Genomic DNA, 22,044 nt, shown 5'->3' on the forward strand with positions numbered 1-22,044 from the left:
CAAAGAGCTGGACCTTTTGATACCAGATTTGGAGAATCTGCAAGCATCTATAGATGAGAATGATCCCAGCTGTGGAACTACAACTAATGAAACTAAAGCCTGGTTGTCCTGGAGATGGTGTTTCACCTGACCAGCATCAACTGGAAGAAAAGACCAAGATCAAAGCAGCAGCAGTGAAGCAGCAGTTAACTGAGAGGGATCAGTGGCTTCATGTTGGAGTTTGGTCGCACTAACAGCAGTCTCTATGAATACGTTCTCTATGTCCCATTCACTGGTACTGGATTTTGCACAACTGAAGGATGGAACAGCATCAAATTTCACCATGCATTTTTGTGTGTATAGTGTGTTGTGAGCACTTTAAAACTTGTCACTTCACCTTCATTGTTTTACTAAAGTAAAATCTGTCTGACCTAAATGCAGACTAGAGATTTTAGGTGCTTTTGCCTGTTGCATAAGCCATTCTACACTGAACACGTGACACATGTGGTCTGTTTGCTGCTGCAACACCACGCTTTCAGTGTAATCAATGTAAATGGCTACACCAGGCATGACAGAAGCATGCAACTAGTGTAATATGCACCACAGACTTCCACTCTGCACATGTAAAAATAGATATTCTGCTATTCATTTTTTATGAGAGGTGTGCACGGCCCTATTACACATCAATGGATCATAAAATGTCTATTTTTTTCAAAAATGGATCTCGCAGTATAGATGAAATTACTACATTGTGTCCAACACTGCTTCCACTACACAGTCTTGATCACCCTGGGGGCTTTTATTTTACAGGCAGTTGCTTAGTAACATTATGCCTGACAGAGCCTAAAGACACAGGTATCCCAATATATAAGCTTGTTGTCTTGTTTTTTTCTGTAACTCGCACACATCGCTGCAGGTTAGCAAGGAAAAATATACAATATAGGTAACAGTCTGCATATGTTACATGTTCGATGTTGCCCATGTAGCGTGTTAGGGCTGTATACGACCTGGAAGAGAGACCTATTAAGATGTTTTACCAGTAAAAATAATTCTTAATAAAAATGTAATTTCACTACATATTATACTGTTCATATCATCCTAGAAATAATGTTCAAAGATGAACAAATATTCAAAGAGAAGACAGTATAGAACAAGAAAGGCACTCAAAGAGCGCGGTATTCCACCAAGGCTGCTCAGTCGTTGTGTGATTTCCGATGGATAAGTCCCGAAAGTCCGCAGTGGTGAATTTGTAGTAGGATCGCAATCATGTGATCATCAGCAAGCAGCTGATGTAGCGTTCATGTGTTGTCATAGTTACAATGACGAAATCTAATGTAGGGTTCCTTGTGTCATTTCTGACCTTCAATGAAAATTTCATCCAAATTCGTTATTTTGTTTTGGAGTAATGTTGCGCACAGACAGACAAACGTACGTGTTGGTTGGGGGAGAAATAATGCTGTTTGTAATGAAGACACAAATATCTAAAATGAAGCAACCAAGTCTTTTTTCTGTATCCCCAGTATGAGTTTTCAGATCAGGACTCAGCAGGTGTTCTTCTCTTATACTAATTTAGTTTGTTATGAAAGTGGATGCATGTTTAGGGTCATTGACCTGCTCCAGAAAGAATTTAACACTGATCAGATGCCTCCCTGATGGTACCCGGCAATGGACAAGTATCTTAACATGTAAAGCTGCTAAAGGTTTTGTACAGTACCGCACAGTTACAGGTAACAGGTGAATTCTCTGCCATATGAATTTACACCGTTGGCCAGTCAACACACTGATGCACTGTGCTTGAAAATGAGTAATTCAGAGTGATCTGATAGCTGAGTGGTTAGAGCGCTTACCATATGGGCACATACGCCCTGAGCAGCGGATTCCCAGCTGGCTGGACTTGGATTTGCTACATGTCACTCCCCTGCTCTCTCACCAGCATTTAATGTCTCTCTACACTATTCCTACCCAAACAAAGGTTCAAAATAAATCCACCAAGGTAAAATTATTTTTCAGTGTTTGAGTTTAAAAATGAAAATAGATGTGTGTCGTCGCCCCCCGTACAAGACTTTCAATATCTCATTTCTTTATTGGGCTTAATTTAATATTCTCACGGTTTTCCTGCTCTGCCTCTCCACTGTGGGAGTATGCCATCAGTGCTTTGGTGGTGTAACACCGAATGTTTTTTTCCCCCACAGAAATGAATTAATGGCAGTCTGTACTGAGGCACTCACCATGAAAGCTGCTCTATGGAGGAGCATCAGCAGCCATTATGGTGGCCTTGGCAATGCTGCAGACTCCCATTCATGTTGTGTCTTGTTTTGTTATGTTTCTGGTTTGTTTTTTGGTGTGGGTGTCCTTCGATGACTTACTCAAGCAAAATATGAATGAAGGTGCTGTTTTGTGGGTGGCTGTAATGTATTATTGCTCAGAGGGCAGAACTTAAATTAAAACTGAAACACAGTTGTATGTTTCTACTGAAACTTTAACTTTTAGTTAAGGTTAAATGTTTATTATTACATACAAAAATAAACAAAAATAGGCATATCATCTAATATAAGAGAGGCTATTTTAAAAAAGAGCAGAAGAAGGAGCAGAGGGAGGTTCCAGGTTCACGTGGTCCACTTCAGGTCCAAACTCAGCAGCTCTCTCAGCTGTTGCTCTTGACAACGGCAGGAGGAGGGACTTGGTGCTGGCACTGTTTTGGTGGAGCTGGAATGCCAAGCTGCCAAGCTCTCCCTGTGGGACGAGGCCCGAGTGCTCAGTCCTGCTACTTGGCTTTGTTCAAGCGAAGCCTCCAGGCCTGCAGCGTCATGCTGCATCCATGAGGACTCACACTTACATGCACATTGCCTCATTACAGACGCACAACTTGATATGCTTTTACTTTGAAAACTCAGTCTTTTAATTGGACAGCAGCCGTTTGGACAGCAGTTTGTCATGGTTTACAGCTCTAGCTGGACGTAAACGTGTAATGAAACAGTTGAGTCCTCCATGTTTTTAAAAAGTGATATCAATTTAAAGCAGTTGACCCTTTCTTATACTGAAATCACATTGGCAAAGTGATAACTATTACATTTTTTGCCAATTAGCTGTTTCAAGTGTAGACAAAAGCAAGAAATGTTGTATATTTAAGTTGATATAGCCCAGCAGAGTCTAATGGACATTTTCTAAACTTTTTATCTGTAAAATTTCTCTGAGTGCTTTGCTGTTTGGATTTGCTCTACAGAGATATATACAGACACTTAAAATGTGCTGATGCCATGTGATGGATACTTTGACGTGTGTCTTAACAAGATGACTTCCCGTCTCTTACTGTTCAACACTTGTGTGTTTTTCAGATCCCGAGGTGAGCTGACGTCCAGTTGTGGTCGTTTGTGCCGCTGTAGGAGCTCCGTGTTAAGAGGAATCTCCTGACTGAGAAGTTCAAAATGTCTCCTGCTATCATCAGCCTGCTGACCCTCACCCTTCTCACCCTTTCTCCCTCTGTGAGTCGTTTTTCTTGTTTTTTGGTTTTGACTGGTTTAACTGTACAAACTTGAGCCATAAATATGATGGAAATGCACACATAGGAGTAGGATTCATTTGAGCACTGGGAGGAACACATCTGAGTAGGGTTCTTTGAGCATCAAACACTTCCTTTCCTGCATTCTGGTGAACGTTTATGCACCAATTTGTGTGTTTCTGCACCAATTGCCTTCAAGTATAAAAATTTAAAAGGAACATTTAGGCACCTGGTGAAAATTCTAAATGTAATGGAATATATACGAATCTAATTACATTTTCAACAATAGATTCAGTGGTTGTATGAGCTCATAATTGATATTCAGATTTTTCAAAGTAATCAAAGACAAAGTTCTATTTTAACGTTAGTGTTTTTTGTTTGTTTGTTTGTTTTATGTGGTATTGAGGTGCTTCCAACTGCCAGACCTAAATGTGAGCACACACCCCTTTAACTTTGTATAGATAGAAATTATACTAAATTGTCTGGCCGCTAAGCAAATATCAACTACATTTCCTCCATAGATTGGCTGTGCTTTAGCTTCCCAGCTATAACATTAACAGTAAGTTACTAATTCAGGTTAACTTTCAAGCTCACAAGATCCCTTAGAACATTGCTTAGTTCATTTTACTGCAGAACAACTTATATGAAGGTGTGAGAATAGTAGACAGTAAATCCAATGATTAAAACAATAAATCCCATGATTAATAAAAGAAATAGTACTTTGAAATTCCTGTCAATCATGATGACATACGCAACATTTATAGTATTACTATTTAAAAACAAACTTATCAGAAAATTGCCAGTCAACAAACAATTATGTGATAAGAGATATTTAAAGGAGCAGAGTTAAGGATTTGTTAAGGATCTATAGGTAGGAATAGAAAACAGTCTGCATGTCTGCATTCATGAAAATCACCTGTAAGTATGAATAGGTGTGTTTTTATTAGCTTAGAATAAGTCCATGATATCTACACATGGATTGGATCACCACTGTGTTTCTACAGTTGTCCAGAACAACAAACCAAACACTGTCTCTAGAGAGGGGTTTCTGGCTTTTTACATTGAAGTGGAAACCACCTTAGGTCAGATGTGAAGGAGATGTGTTCTGTTAGTCGCAAGTTGCAGTCTCAACACTATATGTCACTAAATCCTACTCACAGGTCCCTTATAACAGAAACCATATTTAGAACCAATTGCTTAAAGTGTGCTTGTCTTTGTGTTTGTGCTAGTGTTGTTCATACAGTTTATAGGATAATATATCTACCTCTGGCTTCACTCTGTGTACATGTAGCTAAAAGGTCAACAGACTCAGCAACAGGTGGAGCTTCATTTCAATAAATTCAGCAAACAGGGATTGATTTTCACACACTTTCCTTCACGTTGTTAGAGTGGCCATATGGAGTGTCTGCATCAATAATTCACTGATCAGTGTGTGGCAGGAATGATGGATAAGGATGCATTCTCATCATTTATTCATTGTTTGTTCAGTATTATTCCTGTCTGTTAAATGTGTGAGGAAGGAGAAGGACCTCCTCTCCTCTATGAAAAGCTGTGAGGAAAGTTATTTTATTACTGCAGTCAAATGTGAGTCACCACCCTTGAGCTTATAGGTTGTCTGAGAAACTGAGGATATGAGCAGTGGAGACAACTTCTGAATGACTGCAGGGCGATGAAAGAGGGGGAGGCAGAGTGGGAAGAAAATACATGCTAGTATTTATCCAGAATAATCATATGGTCATTTATTTGCACTGGATTTCTCAGGATCCTGCACTGTGATGCAGCAGCTAGTTTATGTAGAAATGCAACATTGACAGTTATTTAAAAAAAAAAAAAAAAAAAGCAAAAAAGATTTTTTTTAAACTGCTTCGCTTTTTGTATAAAGAGCTTCCAAGTTCTTAGTTACTAGTACTACCATTCAAACATTTGGGGTCACTTAGAAATGTCCCCCTTTTTTTGAAAGAAAAGCATTTTTTGAAAATGAAGATAACATGAAATGAATCATAAATCCAGTCTAGACATTTTTTATGTGGTAAATGACTATTCTAGCTGGAATCGGCTGATTTTTAATGGAATATCTACATAGAGGTACAGAGGAACATTTCCATCAACCATCACTCCTGTGTTCTAATGCTACATTGTGTTAGCTAATGGTGTTGAAAGGCTCATTGATGATTAGAAAACCCTTGTGCAATTATGTTAGCACACGAATAAAAGTCTTTTCATGGAAAACATGTAATTGCCTCGGTGACCCCGAAGTGTTGAACGGTAGTGTGAATGGTTTGAAAAGAGTGAATTTTTAATATGGTGTCAGAATTAAAACTCTATTCAATTTTAGTCACGAGTAAATGTATTCCTAAAAACACCTATACCATTGCATATGTAGTTAACTCTTTGAATTTCTTAAAATACTAAAAACATAACAGGTGTTGACAGTTCTGTTGAAGTGTAGATATGCTTTCCTGTAGGGATGTACATAACAGCTGCAACAACAAATGCCATGTAAAACTGATGTTATAGCAAATTGAAGTATGAAAACGAAGCGTGATCAGTTTAGTCCAGCAATGAGCCACTTTTAAATATTGTATGACACCCTATAAGCTGTGTGATCATTTTGCAAGCATTACACAACTGTACACGCACATACACAAAGCCATGTGTATGTAGTGTGAACCTGATCATGCTGGGCATGCACAGTTTGACCTAATTAGATATAGTACAGTGATTCAGGGCAGATAAATATGATAGAATTAGTCCCAGGAGGTCACACATCAGAGAAATAAACACAGAAGCACAAAAACTCTTCTTTAAACTTTCTAAGACCAACAGAGTGTATTTGGCTTTCCTGTTGCTTCCAACATCCATCATTTCAAAGATCATCTGCACTTAATCTGGAGCAAACAATGATGTTCGCTGGCAGGGTTCATTGTCAAAGAGTGAAGTCTGAAGCAGCACAATGTGAGAATGTGGAGGTCAGAAGGATGAATGTGTGTCTAAAACATAAAACACTTTAACACCGACAGCCAAGGTCTAAATCACATCTCATACTGCACTGTTTTAAATACCTAAACAATTAAAGATCAATTTTGTATAGTTTGGTGCTGAATCTCAAACACAGAAACGTAATGTTTATGAGCAGGTTCTCACTCTAATTTTATAATGTATCAATGTATAAAGGTTTTTTGTTGTGTTTGTTGTCTCTTTACACTAAATGCCCAACACTCCCACCAGTTCCCCGCTTGTTTTTCTTTATTAGACCTGAAATGAGACACAAGGACACTAACTGAAAACCCCTGAGTAGATGTGCATTTTGTATCAAGTGTTTTTGCTTTCCTAAATTTACCTGAAATGTGTTTCAGCTGACACATGCAGATGTAGAGAGCTTAGGTTATGTCTTCCACTGGCCACAGCTTATGCTTGGTGAGCACTGAAGAACACCTTGAAAACCTTGTTTCATATCTATGAGATCTCGCTCTCAATCCATTTCTTGTAAAGCACCTGCTTACACAAGTGAAAACGTTTTACATGTCATTTTCTAAATTACACAAGGACACAAAACACATACTGATAAGCACTTCTTAAGATATGACACATGTATGCCAAGCCGTTTCAGCATTTAATAGCTGGGGTTGAATATTCCGAATTAAAATTTTAGATATCAATGCAATTTTGACTCATTACACTGTTCCAATTCAAAATAGGTATTCCAGAAATCTATATTGTTGTCTGTAATTTAGTTTTGACTAGCCAGAAAAGTAGTTGCTGGCATGTTACTGCTCATACTTCCCATTAGATATGCAACGCATTTGAACAGTATTAAACACAAGTAATGGAATCTGCTGTGAAGAAAGAGTTTATCAACAAGGACAAGAACAAGAGTTTTGTTCATCAGAGAACTGTGGTCAAAAATTTGTTAGAACTTATGCCCCAGACTGCTCTGATATTGTAATTAAATGTCATGTGGTAAGGACTGCATAGTATATAATAAGTAGTGAGCAAGCCGCCCTCGCCTTTGCCTCCCACTTGCTGTAGCTCTCCATGTAACTACAGATATCTGCAATGTCATCTCATCTAATCAAAACTCTGATGCAAGATATCTGCAATTTCATTTTGGCTTGTCATAGTTTCAGTTTGGGCTGCACAGTGGCTTGGTTGTTAGCACTTTCGCCTTGCAGCTAGAAAATCCCCAGTTTGTGTCCCGGCCTTCCCTTTCATGGAGTTTCCATGTTCTCCCTGTGCATACGCGAGTTTTCTCTGTGTTCTCCAGCTTCCTCCCACAGTCCAAAAACATGCTGAGGTTAATTGGTGACTCTAAATCGTCCGTAGGTGTGAATATGAGTGTGATTGTTTGTCTGTATATGTAGCCCTGTGATAGACTGGTGACCCGTCCAGGGTGTTCCCTGTCAGGGGGTCAGCTAGACTCCAGCCCATCCTAATGAGGATTAAGTGTCGTATAGATAATGGATGGATCGATAATTCCAGTTTGAGTTATCTACATCATTCTGGCTATTTCAAACTTAATTCAAGATATCTAGAAAAACAATGTAGATATCTTAATTTTGAGGGGAAATTAAAACATATCTTCAACTAGAGTGATGACTTATGATCAAACTGTTGACATCTATAAAATTTTTGCAATGAGATGCCCTATATGAATGGTGATGTCATTTGTCCTCAAAGAATGATGGTGTGAACATCTGAAATAATTTTGAATAAAAAGAATGGGTTTGTATCTCTGAAAATATTCATAGTAAAGTTAGTGGGAAAAAATACAGTAGTTAGTGGGAGTTTTTTTCAGGTTTGGTCAACCCAACAGGAGAGAAGATTAAAGAGGTGAAAAGATCTTTTTTTTCTTCTAAACCCAATAACACAAGCAGCTCATGTCTATAATGTCTACAAAAATGTTTGAAGAAAGAACAATGTCATCATTTACACACTTAAGGACTGTCATCAGTCCAACCATTGATGCTTTTACTGCACCCATTTCAACTGTATTAATACAGTGATGCCCATGAATCATCCTGCAGATTTGTCGATACATTTGATCCATACAATGCCTTCCAACTACGGCATCTCTATTACTCTGCTAAATCTTCCGTGCATGAATCCCAAGCAAGCTCTGTTGACGTCAGTGGATGAATGTTCCCTGCTACACCTCATAAAGCTGAGACATGGTGTCTCCCATACTGACGCCAGTACAGAGACACCAAATCGTGTTCTTACCAGACACCCACCTCCATTACCACCACACCCGTTCCTCGGTCCCAGCGACAGCTTGGCATTGAGCAGATGTCAGAGACGCTGTAATGAAGGTGTCTCTAAACATAACCGCCATGTCTGGAATTGTAGCTCTGGGATTCTGGCTGTCGTCGTGATCTCTCACCCTTATTGTGTTGAAGCTGCTGGAGAGCAGCAGGATAAACAGCTCTGTCTGTGTATCTGTCCACGGTCCTTAACAGATGGGAGTAACGCCTGGCAGGGCCCGGTGTGAAAAGTGCATGTCTGAAAGCCTTTGCTGCCTTGTTTTCATTAGAATAATGCCCCTCCTCTGGGTCAGTTAACATGGAGAGAGTGCCAGCAGCTCTGAAATCATTTGTTTAATTGCTTGAGCACTTAAAGAGATCCCAGAGCTAAGACCTCTCCCATACTGTGGTGTGAACCACATGGAGAAGCTAATGAAGCGGCCTCTTCCATTTTACCTTTGAGTCCTTCCTCTGTGCTCTTCATCCACTTGACTCTCCTTCCTCTTTTCTGTGGTATGTGTTTGTGCTGTTTTCCAGGTTTCCAGCCAACAGGTCCCCATTAACTGTGTGATCAAGAGGGAGCAGGAGAAATGCCTGGAAATGATGGCCTTGGAAGATCTTACTCCAGAATTTGGTAGGTTTTTGTGAGTTTGTGTTGTTTTACTTGTTTTTTAACCTCTTACCCTCATGCTAACCACTGTCATGTTTGTGTTATAACAGTGTTTAGTATGAGGTAATTAAAAAACAACAACACAGAGATCGTTACCACGAACAACTCCAAGGTCTTCATACTAATGAGCTGGAGATAATCTACAAATTGTAGTTGACTCTGACCTGTTTTTCTGCAAAGAGAGATCACTAGAAAGACTTCACCGGTTACCTCAGTGTGTGTATCAGCTTGATTTGTAGAAGAAAAACTCAAGGTGGGCTGACAGAGAAATACAGCAAAGAAAATGAATTCTGACATTTCACTCTGTGCCTCTATATTTGGGGAGAGGGAGGAGCAACAGCTCTAGTATTCAGCGTCCTGTGATGATGATAGCGAAAATGAAAGCTGATCAGTGAGTGACAGGCATTTCTTTGGGTGATTAGATGATAGATGACAGGAAGATCAAACTAAGGGGTACTTTTTGCCAGTCCTCCTTCTTGACTTTGCTTTAGAGACCTTGTTTTCTGACTCTGAAAGTGAGATCGAAATCCAGTATGAAAGCAGAAACTATCCAGAATATTTTTCCTCTTTCTGTTATGTTGTTTAAGGATATGTGCTTGTTTAATCATGACTGGAAAAAAAGCTTTGCTGCACTAACTGGTTAAAAGCAGAGTTTAGGTTATTACTTGCGGATTCTACTCTTGTCTGTATACCATTCTGTGTTGGCAGCCAGTAGTCTACAAAACATAATGTTAACATTGCACTAGAGCAAACATGTCAACTCCTTCACATACATAACGGGGCACAAAATTCACAGTTCAGTATTTACCCCAGTTTTGGAGTAAAAGCTCTGCAAATTTTAAGTGCAACAGAGAAAACTATTTTAGGATTTATTTAAGCATCCTGGGAGTCTAATTGGCCATAATTACTCTGCCAAGAAACGATGGAGTTATGTGACGACAAACGGATTTGGATGACATTTTCCGGGAAGGTCAGAAATGACACAAGGATCAAGTGATTAGATTTTGGCAGTGATGCAGCTTATAGTCCGGATCTGTTCATTTGTTAAAGGGGTAGAGATATGGTTTCTGTATCATTGCGAGTAAGTGGCACGGTGTCACAACAAGCGACCACTACATCAGCTGCCTGCTGGCGATCACATGATTGCAATCCTACTACAGATCAACCCCAGACTTATCGACTTATCTGTTGGAAATGATGCAAGGAACAATTGATTAAGTTGTGGAGGTGTTTCAGAGTCCCATCAATTTCCGCCGCCCATTACATATTTAGGTCGAGCGATTCAGTATCCGTACATAACGTACACATGCATAACACATGCCTGTTATTATTATATATTAAATAATGTATAAAATAAATAGTAAAATTGTAAATGTATACAATAAAATGGCTACATTCTACGGTGCTGTGATTTCTGTCACAAATATTTTATAGATTTCATCTGTCGGAAATGATAGACGACTGAGCAGCCTTGGTAGAGTACTGCGTTCTCTGAGTGCTTTTCTTGTGCTTACTGTAACAACTGAGGCACTAAATAATTTTTAAAGCACAAAATCACAAAATATGCCATCTCATAGCCCTTCACATAGTAAGGTGAATATTTTGCAAATTTAAAAAGGAAAAACGCAACAAATTCAAAGATTCTTTTGCATTTGAATAAGCACTTAGCTACAATGGGAAGGAACAAAAAAACCTCTTCTTTTGGAACAGCTTGAGGTTTTAAAATAATATATCCAACTAGAACTAGAGGACGTCTTTAATAAGATCAGCTCTTTACATGTTCATGTCTCTCTACCTTTACATATCACACTACTGCTAATAAAAGCTTAAATCCTTAAGTGTTCCTAAGTACACATTTTAATCCCCAACTTTTACTCTTTCTGCAGGAATTTAGTTGGCTGTTTAACTGGTGTGTGAAAATGTTTTACCTCTCATTCAAGGGACCTCCTCAGTTCAAACTGACTGGTTGGGAGCCTCAGGAATTTATTCTCACACTGAAACAAATGGCTAATGGTGCATTAAGCACCCAAGCCTCACATGCCTCAAGGTGTGAATAGTTCTGAAAATGCCAGGTGAGGGGCTCAACGTGTTAATCGTGGTGAAGTATCCTGGGGAATGATCTCAGGACACTGTGTGGCTGTTTAGTCTTGCCTCTATGTAGGTCTGTGCACTCCTCACTACATTGTACTGCATGTAAAGCAATGTTCACCTTATATGTGTGTGGGTGTTTTATTAATTAATTAATTAATTCAATTTTATTTATATAGCGCCAATTACAGTCAAATTGTCTCGAGACGCTTTACAGAACCCATATGCCTGACCCTGTTCTATTCACACAGTGAAACACCCAGAAACTAAACAAAAGGTTCAATCGCTTTCTAACGCAGCACTCAGGATTGCCATGACCTGGACATTTGAAGGCATGATGTAATTACATTATCTATCACACTAGCCTGTTGCTCTTTTAATCCTTTGAACAAGTCGTCATGTGTTTTGAGAGATACTTTGTCATTTGGATGTGTTGGCTTCTAGTCTGTGTAGGTAACAGGTGTAGGTAACCTTTGCAGATGGCCTTTATGGTGTTTGTGGGATCTGTCTGACAGTTGGCTATAGGAGAAATAACGGCATATTTTGCTTTGTGCAACTGCTTTATGAACTATTGATGGACAGTCTGTAAAAGCACAGTTTTTTGCAGCCATGCCTACTGTCATTTATTGTTCCCATGAAAACTGCTGTGTGCTGAGAAGAAGGAAGGAATCTCAAAATCTCATTCTGAACTGAACATCACAAGCTGAACAGTCCAGAACGAATATATAAAACATTCAATAATGAAAAGATGTAAATGCAATGTCCACTCTACTACTACTTCAACTGTAACTACATCACTAAGTGGTCTGTGTAAATGGCCACTCACAGGATCTGTACACAAAATATAATGAAATTACACTTAAAGTGTCTCTCATTCAAGCAGACACATTAAAGTGATAGATGAAAACAGTTCAAGTGATATAAGCACATACAGTCATACAAAAAGTTCATTGAAATGTTGAATATAAATGTTTTTCTGATCCATTAGTTTAAAAATACAGTCTATCATTGGGACATTTGCAGTTTCCAGCTAGCTGACTAAGATGTTACTGTCACTGAATTGATAAAGTGAAAAAATTGGTTGCAACCCACCTCAAGGCTGGACAAAGGAGTTAGAGACCCCACATAAGCTGTAGCTAAAAATAAGTTTATTTTACAGAATTAGAAGGGAATTAACCAAAGTACAAACAAATCATATTACAAATCAGGTGGAAGCTAGAGGAGAGAGAGATTGGCTGGCATCACCGCCTTATATAATGGAGCCTAACCAAGTAGTTGAATCACCATGATGGCCTCACTCCACTCAGCACACTCCTGCCAGGACAAACCTGTCCAGATTATCCCCACAACGTATTCTTGTAGTGTTTTCAGCAGTTACCTAACAGTTTCAGGTACATTACCACTATCAAAAGCACATAAAAAGGCATATTGGTTTTGTCTTGATAGAAAACACTTGAAAAGACAAGTGCAAACTGCTTAACCAGCACTGCAGATCAAGACACCAAGTAAGCTAACAGCAGCTTTCTCAGAAGCAATGAGCCTAATGAAGTAGCAGTAACAACAACACCAGTTACAACTTCCACTGTTGATAATATCCTGAAAGCAGACACGTCTCAAGGGACCACTAGACATGCCCCATGAACATATGAAATTCAGGACCTGCTTTATAAGTAAGCTGTATAAAAGCCAATAAAAAAGCATATGTGATAAAGGAGAGAACCAGGACTATTTCCACCTCAAGCAGTAGATGAAAGGTTGAAGTCTTTGAACGTGTCTCTGACTGCACCCATCATGATCACCTTGATTGTGCTCAGGGATGAAGCACAGTAATGCACAGATTTTAAGACTGGGTGTAGTTACTCTTTTTAAAAAAAAAAAAAAAAAAACACATTTTTTTTTGTTGTTGTTTATAAAATGCACCTTCATAATGACTAATCACAAAATGGATCAAACCAGCAAATGGTCTTTAGATAAATTAAAAAGGCAGAAGCAGCTGTTGTGGTGAGTTTCTGTGGCCCCCTGTTGGATAGCATTAGTATCAGCAATGTTGTAATGAACCTGTGGCTACGCTGAACACATACTGTGTTTATAGAGCAGCTGCTGCATCACTCTATCTCCACTGTAATGAATCTGTAATGAAGCTGCCTTTTGTGCAGAAATTGGTCATAAAGTGTCTATTTTTGATATTTTAAACTACTAGCATGTTTGGTGGGGACTGGGGTGGGCGGGGTTGGGGTTTGGGTGGTGGGTGGGTCCTCGTGCCCCGGGCCGCCTGGGTCGGTCTTGGCGTGCTGGGGGTGTCGGTAGCTGCTCCCTCTTGTTCTCCGGGTCCGCGTCGTTCACGGTGGCCCCGGTGGCTCTCTGGGGGTGCCGCCCTGTGGCTCCTACGGCCCGGGGGGAGGGGTGCCCTGTTGGCTTGGCCCTGCCTTGCCGTGATTGCTGTTCTGGGCTTCCGGCTCCTTCACACTTGCATGTTTGATCAGGTCTCGCCAGCTACTGCCGAGTCCCATTTCAGCGAATGATGGGACCCACCAGAATGTGCTGAGAATCTCTCCAGAGTCTCTACCCTAAACTCATTCTCTCTTTCACTAGTATCCTCTTCTGGCCTGTTCTATTATATTCTATTCTATTCTATACTATCAAGACATCCACAATTATGGTGCTCAGTACCGTTTGTTCATTTATTATTGAATCTCTTTTTCTTTTGTGTTGGTTTGGTTTTCTTTTCTTTTTTCAAATTTTTATTTTTTTTTATTGATGGATAGTTAGTAGTTGGGAATAACACACCACCTTACAATCTTTAATTGCAATAGCTCCGCCTGTTAATTTCTATCCCTGTTCGTCCTGTTCGTCCTGTTCATCCTGTCCAGTCTTTGTTTCCCCCACACATCACTGAGGTGTAGCACTGCCCTCCCTGGCTTATAATAGGGAATTCTAATAAAGAATGTCTGCTTAGCTTTCAGGGAGGGCTGGTGATGGTCACACACATGCACTAAATATTAAAATATTTGGCTGCAAGACTAAAATATGCATCAATCTCATACAATGTTGACACCTCTTTTGTGGAGATAAACAATGAGAACAAATGCAGACAAAAAAAAAAAAAAAAGTAAGGCCGCAACCCAAAGGTGTATGTTCGCTGCTGGTGTTTGTGTATTACTTGTTTGTGGAACGCTCCCCAAAGAGTCATAAAAAGTCCAAAGCTATCTCAATTCAAACTCAATGTTTCATAAATTTGACTTCTCTTCTGAATGTTTGCTGAAGTTTCTACAGTCTTCAAGAGACATGATGTGATTTCTTGTACATCTCTCTTCTGTCTCTTTTTTAAAATTTTTTTGTTGGCTGTATATTAAGAATAGCTGTCTTCACATTGAGGCTAAATCCACTGTCTGAAGCGTAGCAGATATTTTGCAGCATTTAAATGGGAACTGATTATGTAAATGTAACATTGTTGGGTTGTTTATTTGCACAAATAATTGTCAGTGTTTTAAAACGTATTTTGGTTTTTGCAAGTTAAATTTATGATGTAAAGCAGAGGTTGTAAACAAAATCACGTTCTAAATATAGAAATCAGATCGTTATTGGTCAGGCTAAACATTGCTGTATTCAGCCCCAATGTAACACCATATGACATGAACATTAGTCATATTATACCAACCATGTTTGTGTCTCTTTTGATCTGATTTGTAAATGTGCTATCCGGTTTCAAAAATAAATAAAATTAAACAATAAATCATTTCCTAATTATTCTAAAATCTAAATTAACAATGAACAAGTTGCTAGCAATGTGTCACAGATTGATTCATTCATTATTTTGTTTGAAAGTATTTTGGGGATGACAAAGAAAAGATCCTTGTTTAAAATGGTCATTGATATAGAGGCTGCAATATGAGATTTGACAGAAGTGTGATTGTGAAATAGTGATAAATGCGTTGCAGTGAATGAACATATGGCTTTTTAAAGGGAAACACTTTGTGTCTCCTGCTGTGTCATCAGTCTGCCCGTGGTTTTGGGACAATCTGACATGTTGGCAGCCGGCCAGGATCGGTGACGTGATTGAGGTCAACTGCCCCGAACTCTTCTCTCAGTTCATGAGTGAAGAAGACTACGGTCAGTTCCCTGTGAATTCTCATACACATTTATCATTAGTTATGAATTATTTTTCGATTACTTCTTACTTTTCTTTACTTCCAATGGACTATTTTAGAGTGAGGATTTGGTTTTAGGGTCAGAATTAAAGCAAGGCTCTTGAGAATCTATGATACATGTGGGTAATTAAAAAAATAAATTTAAAAAAAATTGAAAAAAGAAAACATCCACATCATCAGAAAAACATCATTCCGAATGACACATTAATGTATCGACCCTGAACTCTTTCCAGGGTCTTTCCAGTTGTGAAAGAATGGAAAAGCTCTCATTTGATGCTTTTCTGTGTTACTTGGGGTTAGAAGTTTATATAAACCAGGTGATGAATACAAAAATTATAGTGGGTCTTTACAAACTTATGCTACATCCAGCCAATCCATCCATCCATCCATCCATCCATCCATCCATCCATCCATCCATCCATCCAGTATCTATACACTGCTTAACCTTCATTAGGGTCACGGAGGGCTGGAGTCTATCCCAGGTGACTTAGGGTGAAGGCAGGGGACACTCTGGACAGGCCACCAGTCTATCACATGGCTACATATAGAGACAAACAATCACAATCACATTCACACCTACCAACAATGGGAGGAAGCGAGAGTACCTGGAGAAAACCCATGCATGCACAGGGAGAACATGGAAACTCCATGCAGAAATGTGCTATCCGGTTCCAAAACTAAATAAAATTATTTATTCTTCTAGCTGCAAGGCGACAGTGCTAACCACAGAGCCACCGTGCAGCCCACATCCAGCCCAGCAAAACTAAAATATAAAGAGCAAGGTTTTAACTTTTATTGCAGATCCCATAGTTTCCAAAGACCTCAAAAATGTTTGACTGAATACTGGTAAAATTTATATAAAATAGAGACAATGTGCATTAGTCATAACATAATCCAAATGTGTCTGGCTACAAGTCATGTAAAGTTAATTTGTCTTAAACGTTCAAGCAATTTTGTAACTGATTCCAAGAAAATTGGGTAGTACACTGAGACCTTTTTAAGCAATTTAGTACAGACTCTTCTGTAGTTTTTTTTTTTTTTTTTTTTTTACAAATATAGACCTGTAGATGTGAGAGAAGCAAACCAAGAATAGGTTTTAAAATAAGAACATGCCAAGGACAGTCTACAGATGGACTGAATTCAAAACCAGACCGAGAGTGTGAGTTTCTGATGAAGACAGATGAAACATAATTTAGTCATCAAAGGAGAAGAAAAGGCCCTAAAAAGTAATCACTTTACAGCTTTAATGAAGATTTAGAACAAGCTGATTCTGTCAGATAATAAGGGATGTAAAATTTGTAACAACTTTAAAACTACTAAAGAGCAAGTGAAAGGGGAAATGTGCATGTTAAGAGGTTGCATATTTATAGTATTATGTGGCATTGTTATAGCCCAACTATTTCTGAAAATATGATTCAATTAGGGCTGTGCAGTGACTCTGTGGTTAGCACTGTCGCCTTGCAACCAGAAGATCACCGGTTTGCGTCCCCATCTTCCTGGGATCTTTCTGCATGGAGTTTACATGTTCTCCTTGTGCATGTGTGGGTTTTCTCCAGGTTCTCCAGCTTCCTCCCACAGTCCAAAAACATGCTGAGGTAAATTGATGATTCTAAATTGTCTTTAGGTGTGAATGTGAGTGTGACTGTTTGTTTCTATGTGTATCCCTGTGATAGACTGGTGACCTGTCCAGGTGTGCCCTGCCTTCACCCTAAGTCAGCTGGGATAGACTCCAACCCTCACTACCCTAATGAGGATTAAGCAGTATAGATACTGGATGGATGGATGATTCAATTACTTTTTTGCATCTTACTGTACAGAATTTTTATCCAAGTTGTAAAGCAAGAGGCAGTGAAATAAAAACAGCAGCTAAAGATTGATTATACCACCAATATTTAGCAAAACAATCCGATCACAGTCTAAATGATAGACGTAGCTTGCCATTATTATTATTATTATTATTATTATTATTATTATTATTATTATTATTATTATTATTATTATATAATTATAATAGTTATAATATAATTAATATATAATTGAGCTATTATTTTTTTATATATATATATATATATATATATATATATATATATATATATATATATATATATATATATATATATATATATATATATATAAAGAATTTTAAATTTTATTTATTTTTTTTTTTAAATTGCCCCCCTGGGGACAAATAAAGTTTTCTGAATCTGAATCTGAATATTATAGATTTAGCTTTTATACATGACCTTAACTTGTTCAGCTCCAGATCTTGGAGAAATAATTACTCTTAGAAGGTCTGCATCTCTTCCTGGTTTCAGTCTATAAATAAGTGTGTGTTTGCTGTAATCTGATAAAGGTCTCTGTGTCCACAGAACTGGGGAAGGTGAGTCGTAACTGCACCGAGTTTGGCTGGTCAGAGCCCTTCCCCCACTACATCGATGCTTGCCTGTATGAGGAAGGAAACAGCAGCCACCCGGTGAGTTGAACATCACCACGACATCTGCGGCTGTGACCATGTCAGAGTTTTGGACATTTTCTATGTGTAACACAATGTTTTTTTAATTGTGCTTCTGTTCTTATTTCAGGACATGTATTATGTGTCAGTGAAGGCTCTGTACACTGTGGGCTACAGCACCTCCCTGGTCTCCCTCACCACAGCCATGGTCATCCTGTGCAGGTTCAGGTGAGGTGTTTGGAGTCATGGCAAAGAGCTGCTCACCGATGACTTCCACACCTTGTCACTTAAAAGAACACAGATTTTGAGGAATTCAGTCTCAACAGAAGTTATTAGTTGTTAGAGACTATCATAAAGAGTAATTTTTCTATTAGATTTTATTGAATTTAAACAGAGGAACAGCACAGTGACAACCAAGACTATCCATTTTCCTGCAAATGTATGTCAGTTTGCTTATCCACCTATCAGATTACTAATAATATCAGAAGTGACCCTGAAAAATCATTGTTGGTCAGTTCCTATTCAAAACTAAACACAAACAACTTCGAAACATATAAAATGCATAAATTTGCATAAAAATGATACATAGACAAAATAATATTAAAAAAGTAGTCATAATTGTCCAGTGGTAACTGGAGGAACTCACATCGCCGAGGATTTAAAGGATCTGCTGCTTACATCTTGGTGCCTGATACCAAAGCACACCTTCAGGGGTCTGCAGAGTCCAGGCCTCTATGGGATCAGTGAGAAGAATGCAATATTAGCAGTTTTGTTGTTGCGCCTGATCAGTGTGAGTTTAGGGTATGAAGTCACAAGTAGCAACCTGTTTTAAAGGAACAAAATGAAGGTTTCCTGGTCTGCAATTGAGGGATCCAGAAAAGGGGACTGTCATTCCCTTGTAAAGCACTTTCCATCCTTTTCTGTACCCGATTGTAACATGAGGCTAACTATCTTTTATCCAAGTATGGAGAATGCACAAGAGGTTTTGACAGTAATGGGGGTTTGATGCATTTCCCTGGAGGGAAGGCTTTTAGTTTTAACCCCAAGATTCCACTTTGTTTTCTGGAAGTTGACACCCATTATCAAGAAATTAGTTCACATTCTCCAAATCTGAGTGGCACTTAATATATACAGTGGAAAAATGAGAAGAGTCTGTGCAGCCTGTGGAGAATTGCACTGAATCTCTTTCTACTTCCAAAGGTACTGTTCTTCAAAGGTACGTTAACATTAGAGTGAAACGGTTGTTTTTGCTACTTTCGGAATCTGAATTAAAGATCAAAACATGGCAATGAATAAAGGTAGAGACTTGCTTTGATCTAATCACCCATATAGCCATCTGACAGTTGTCTTCATGCTAGTTCTTATTCAAAATATTACAAAATGAAGGTAGGTCATATAAAGAATGAAAAAAATAATGATATGAAGTGCTTTCCATGTGATGAAATAAATCTCTCAACATCACTGTGAGAGGCTCATGGGCACAGAAGTAACATGAAAAAACAGAACAAACCAACGAAATAACTGTGATTATTATTTTGACCAGAATTGTGCAGCCCTGATCAGTTGTATTGTAATATGTTGGCAACAGAAAAGATGATGTTGAACACAAACAGCTACTCTGTCAGTAGTGTCTTGTAATTGTTACCACTATGTGAGGAAACATCTCCTTGTTTGTCCATTTAAATCAGCACTACACCAAGTGCAAATCCAAATACCTCTCTCTAATATCGTTGCTGCTTGCGCTGCTGCTACCACTGCTACTCATAGTACTACTAGTCCACTATTAATTATTACCAGTCTGTTGCTGCCTGCTGCTACAATCACTACTTATTGACAGACATAGTATGATAGTAGAACCAGTGTTACTAAAATGCTACTGTTGTTGTTCTTACTCTGCCGAGGAACGTGGCAGAGTTGCGTGACAATCGACGTACGTTTGTCTGTCCATCTGCTATTCCGTCTGTGCGCAACATTACACAAAAATAGACAAATGGATTTGGATGAAATTTTCAGGGAAGGTCAGAAATGACACAAGGACGAAATGACTAGATTCTGGCAGTGATGTGGCTTATGGTCTGGATCCATGGATTTATTAAAGATTTCTGTATAAATGCAAGATAGCGGCATGGCGTCACTGTAACTATGACAAGTGAACACTACGTCAGTTCCCTGCTGACGATCCCATGATTGTGATCCTACTACAAATCCACTGCTGCAGACTTATCAGGACTTATCCATCGGAAATGAATGAATGAATGAAATGATACAAGGAACAATTGATGAAATTGTGGGGATGTTTCAGTGTCCCATCAATTCCCGCCACCTGCTACATATTTAGGTCACGCGATTCGTTATCCATAGATAACCTACACATGCATAACACACGCCCGTGATTTGTGATCATCAATGACTAATAAATAAATGCTGCATTTCTAAAAAAAATGCTGCATTTCTGACAACGTCATATGGGGGAATGAGCAGCCTTGGCGGAGTACTGCACTCTCCGAGTGCTTTTCTTGTTACTAAAGCTTCCACTTTTACTTCTACCAGGATTGCTGTTGGTACCAAGTGGTTGAACTGCTAATGCTAACTAATGCTGCCAATATTAAAACTGCTCCCATCATTAAGCCTTCTACAGTTATTGTCAGTTCACCTACTACTGCTGCTCATCATGCTGCTATGCTACCACTGTAGTACTGCCAACATTAGTTCTAGCCTTTTCATGGTAGTAGTACTACTACAACCTCAGGTGCTTCTAAAACTATGATCAGTGATATCACTATTAATTAATTATTAGCAATGTTTTACAGCTGTTTTCCAGCGTAAATATTCTCTGCATGTGTTGGTTTTTATGGATAAAACCCATAGCATGATTTTCATTATGTTCTTGTCCACACAGGAAGCTGCACTGTACCAGGAACTTCATCCACATGAACCTATTTGTGTCGTTCATCTTGAGAGCTATTTCTGTCTTTATCAAAGACGGCGTGCTGTACGCCAAAGAGGACAGCGAGCACTGCTTCATACACACTGTGAGTAACACAAGTGTAGCTGCACACATGCCAGAGAAGCATGCCGCTCTCATGTTAGGGATCTTTAAAGCCATCCTAACTGCCCATTTCCTTTGTTTGTGTCATCTTAAAGCTGGAGTGTCGAGCCGTGATGATATTCTTCCACTACTGCGTCCTGTCTAACTACTTCTGGCTCTTCATCGAAGGTCTCTATCTCTTCACTTTACTGGTGGAGACCTTCTTCCCTGAAAAGAGATACTTCTACTGGTACATCATCATTGGCTGGGGTGAGACAATAGACACATCACACACTCAATATTCACACATTGAGCCCTGTATCGTTTACATCATGTTCTCTGTTCCACCAGGAACCCCAACAGTCTGTGTGACCATCTGGGCGGTGCTGAGGCTGCACTTTGATGATATAGGGTCAGTTATTAACAAGGTTACAATTACATGCAGAGATTTAACTGTTCACGTGCTGAATGTCTGGTTTTATTACTCACCCACTCAGGTGTTGGGACATGAATGACAACGCTGCCATCTGGTGGGTGATAAAAGGACCTGTGCTGGCTTCAATTATGGTAAGAAACGGGGACAGGGAAATACTCCTTTCTTTATCAAAGATTTGCTCATTTATTCTAATATCATGCTGATGTTTTTTTCCCCCTACAGATTAACTTTGTGCTCTTCATTGGCATCATCATTATTCTGGTCCAGAAGTTACAGTCCCCAGATATCGGAGGAAATGAATCAAGTATTTATCTGTAAGTACTTTTCATTTAACTTTTTCTGGCTGACATAGTATGTTAGATATTTTAAGATGATGTGTAAGGAAAAGAGACAATATTGGAAAAAAACTTTCAAAATACATGTAGTAAAATACATATACTACCATTCAAAAGTTTGGGGTCACCCAGACAATTTCATATTATCCATGAAAACTCACACTTTTAT

At 38.9% G+C, this 22,044-nt stretch overlaps 1 protein-coding gene across 2 annotated transcripts in view; it reads left to right on the forward strand.

Annotated features, from left to right (window-relative positions):
* The window catches only part of adcyap1r1b (adenylate cyclase activating polypeptide 1b (pituitary) receptor type I), a 42,916-nt gene that overhangs the window by 10,330 nt on the left and 10,542 nt on the right, over positions 1–22,044 (forward strand). For both annotated transcript variants that reach the window (XM_023289044.3, XM_023289045.3), the window contains exons 2-11: positions 3,315–3,461; positions 9,256–9,352; positions 15,473–15,586; positions 17,994–18,097; positions 18,207–18,304; positions 20,976–21,108; positions 21,221–21,374; positions 21,456–21,516; positions 21,602–21,671; positions 21,763–21,854. In XM_023289044.3, coding sequence (XP_023144812.2) covers positions 3,405–3,461; positions 9,256–9,352; positions 15,473–15,586; positions 17,994–18,097; positions 18,207–18,304; positions 20,976–21,108; positions 21,221–21,374; positions 21,456–21,516; positions 21,602–21,671; positions 21,763–21,854 — 980 coding nt within the window. In that variant the 5' untranslated portion in view covers positions 3,315–3,404. The remainder of the gene's footprint in view (positions 1–3,314; positions 3,462–9,255; positions 9,353–15,472; positions 15,587–17,993; positions 18,098–18,206; positions 18,305–20,975; positions 21,109–21,220; positions 21,375–21,455; positions 21,517–21,601; positions 21,672–21,762; positions 21,855–22,044) is intronic.

This window comes from Amphiprion ocellaris, chromosome 2 (assembly GCF_022539595.1).
Source record: "Amphiprion ocellaris isolate individual 3 ecotype Okinawa chromosome 2, ASM2253959v1, whole genome shotgun sequence".
NCBI classification, from domain to species: domain Eukaryota; kingdom Metazoa; phylum Chordata; class Actinopteri; family Pomacentridae; genus Amphiprion; species Amphiprion ocellaris.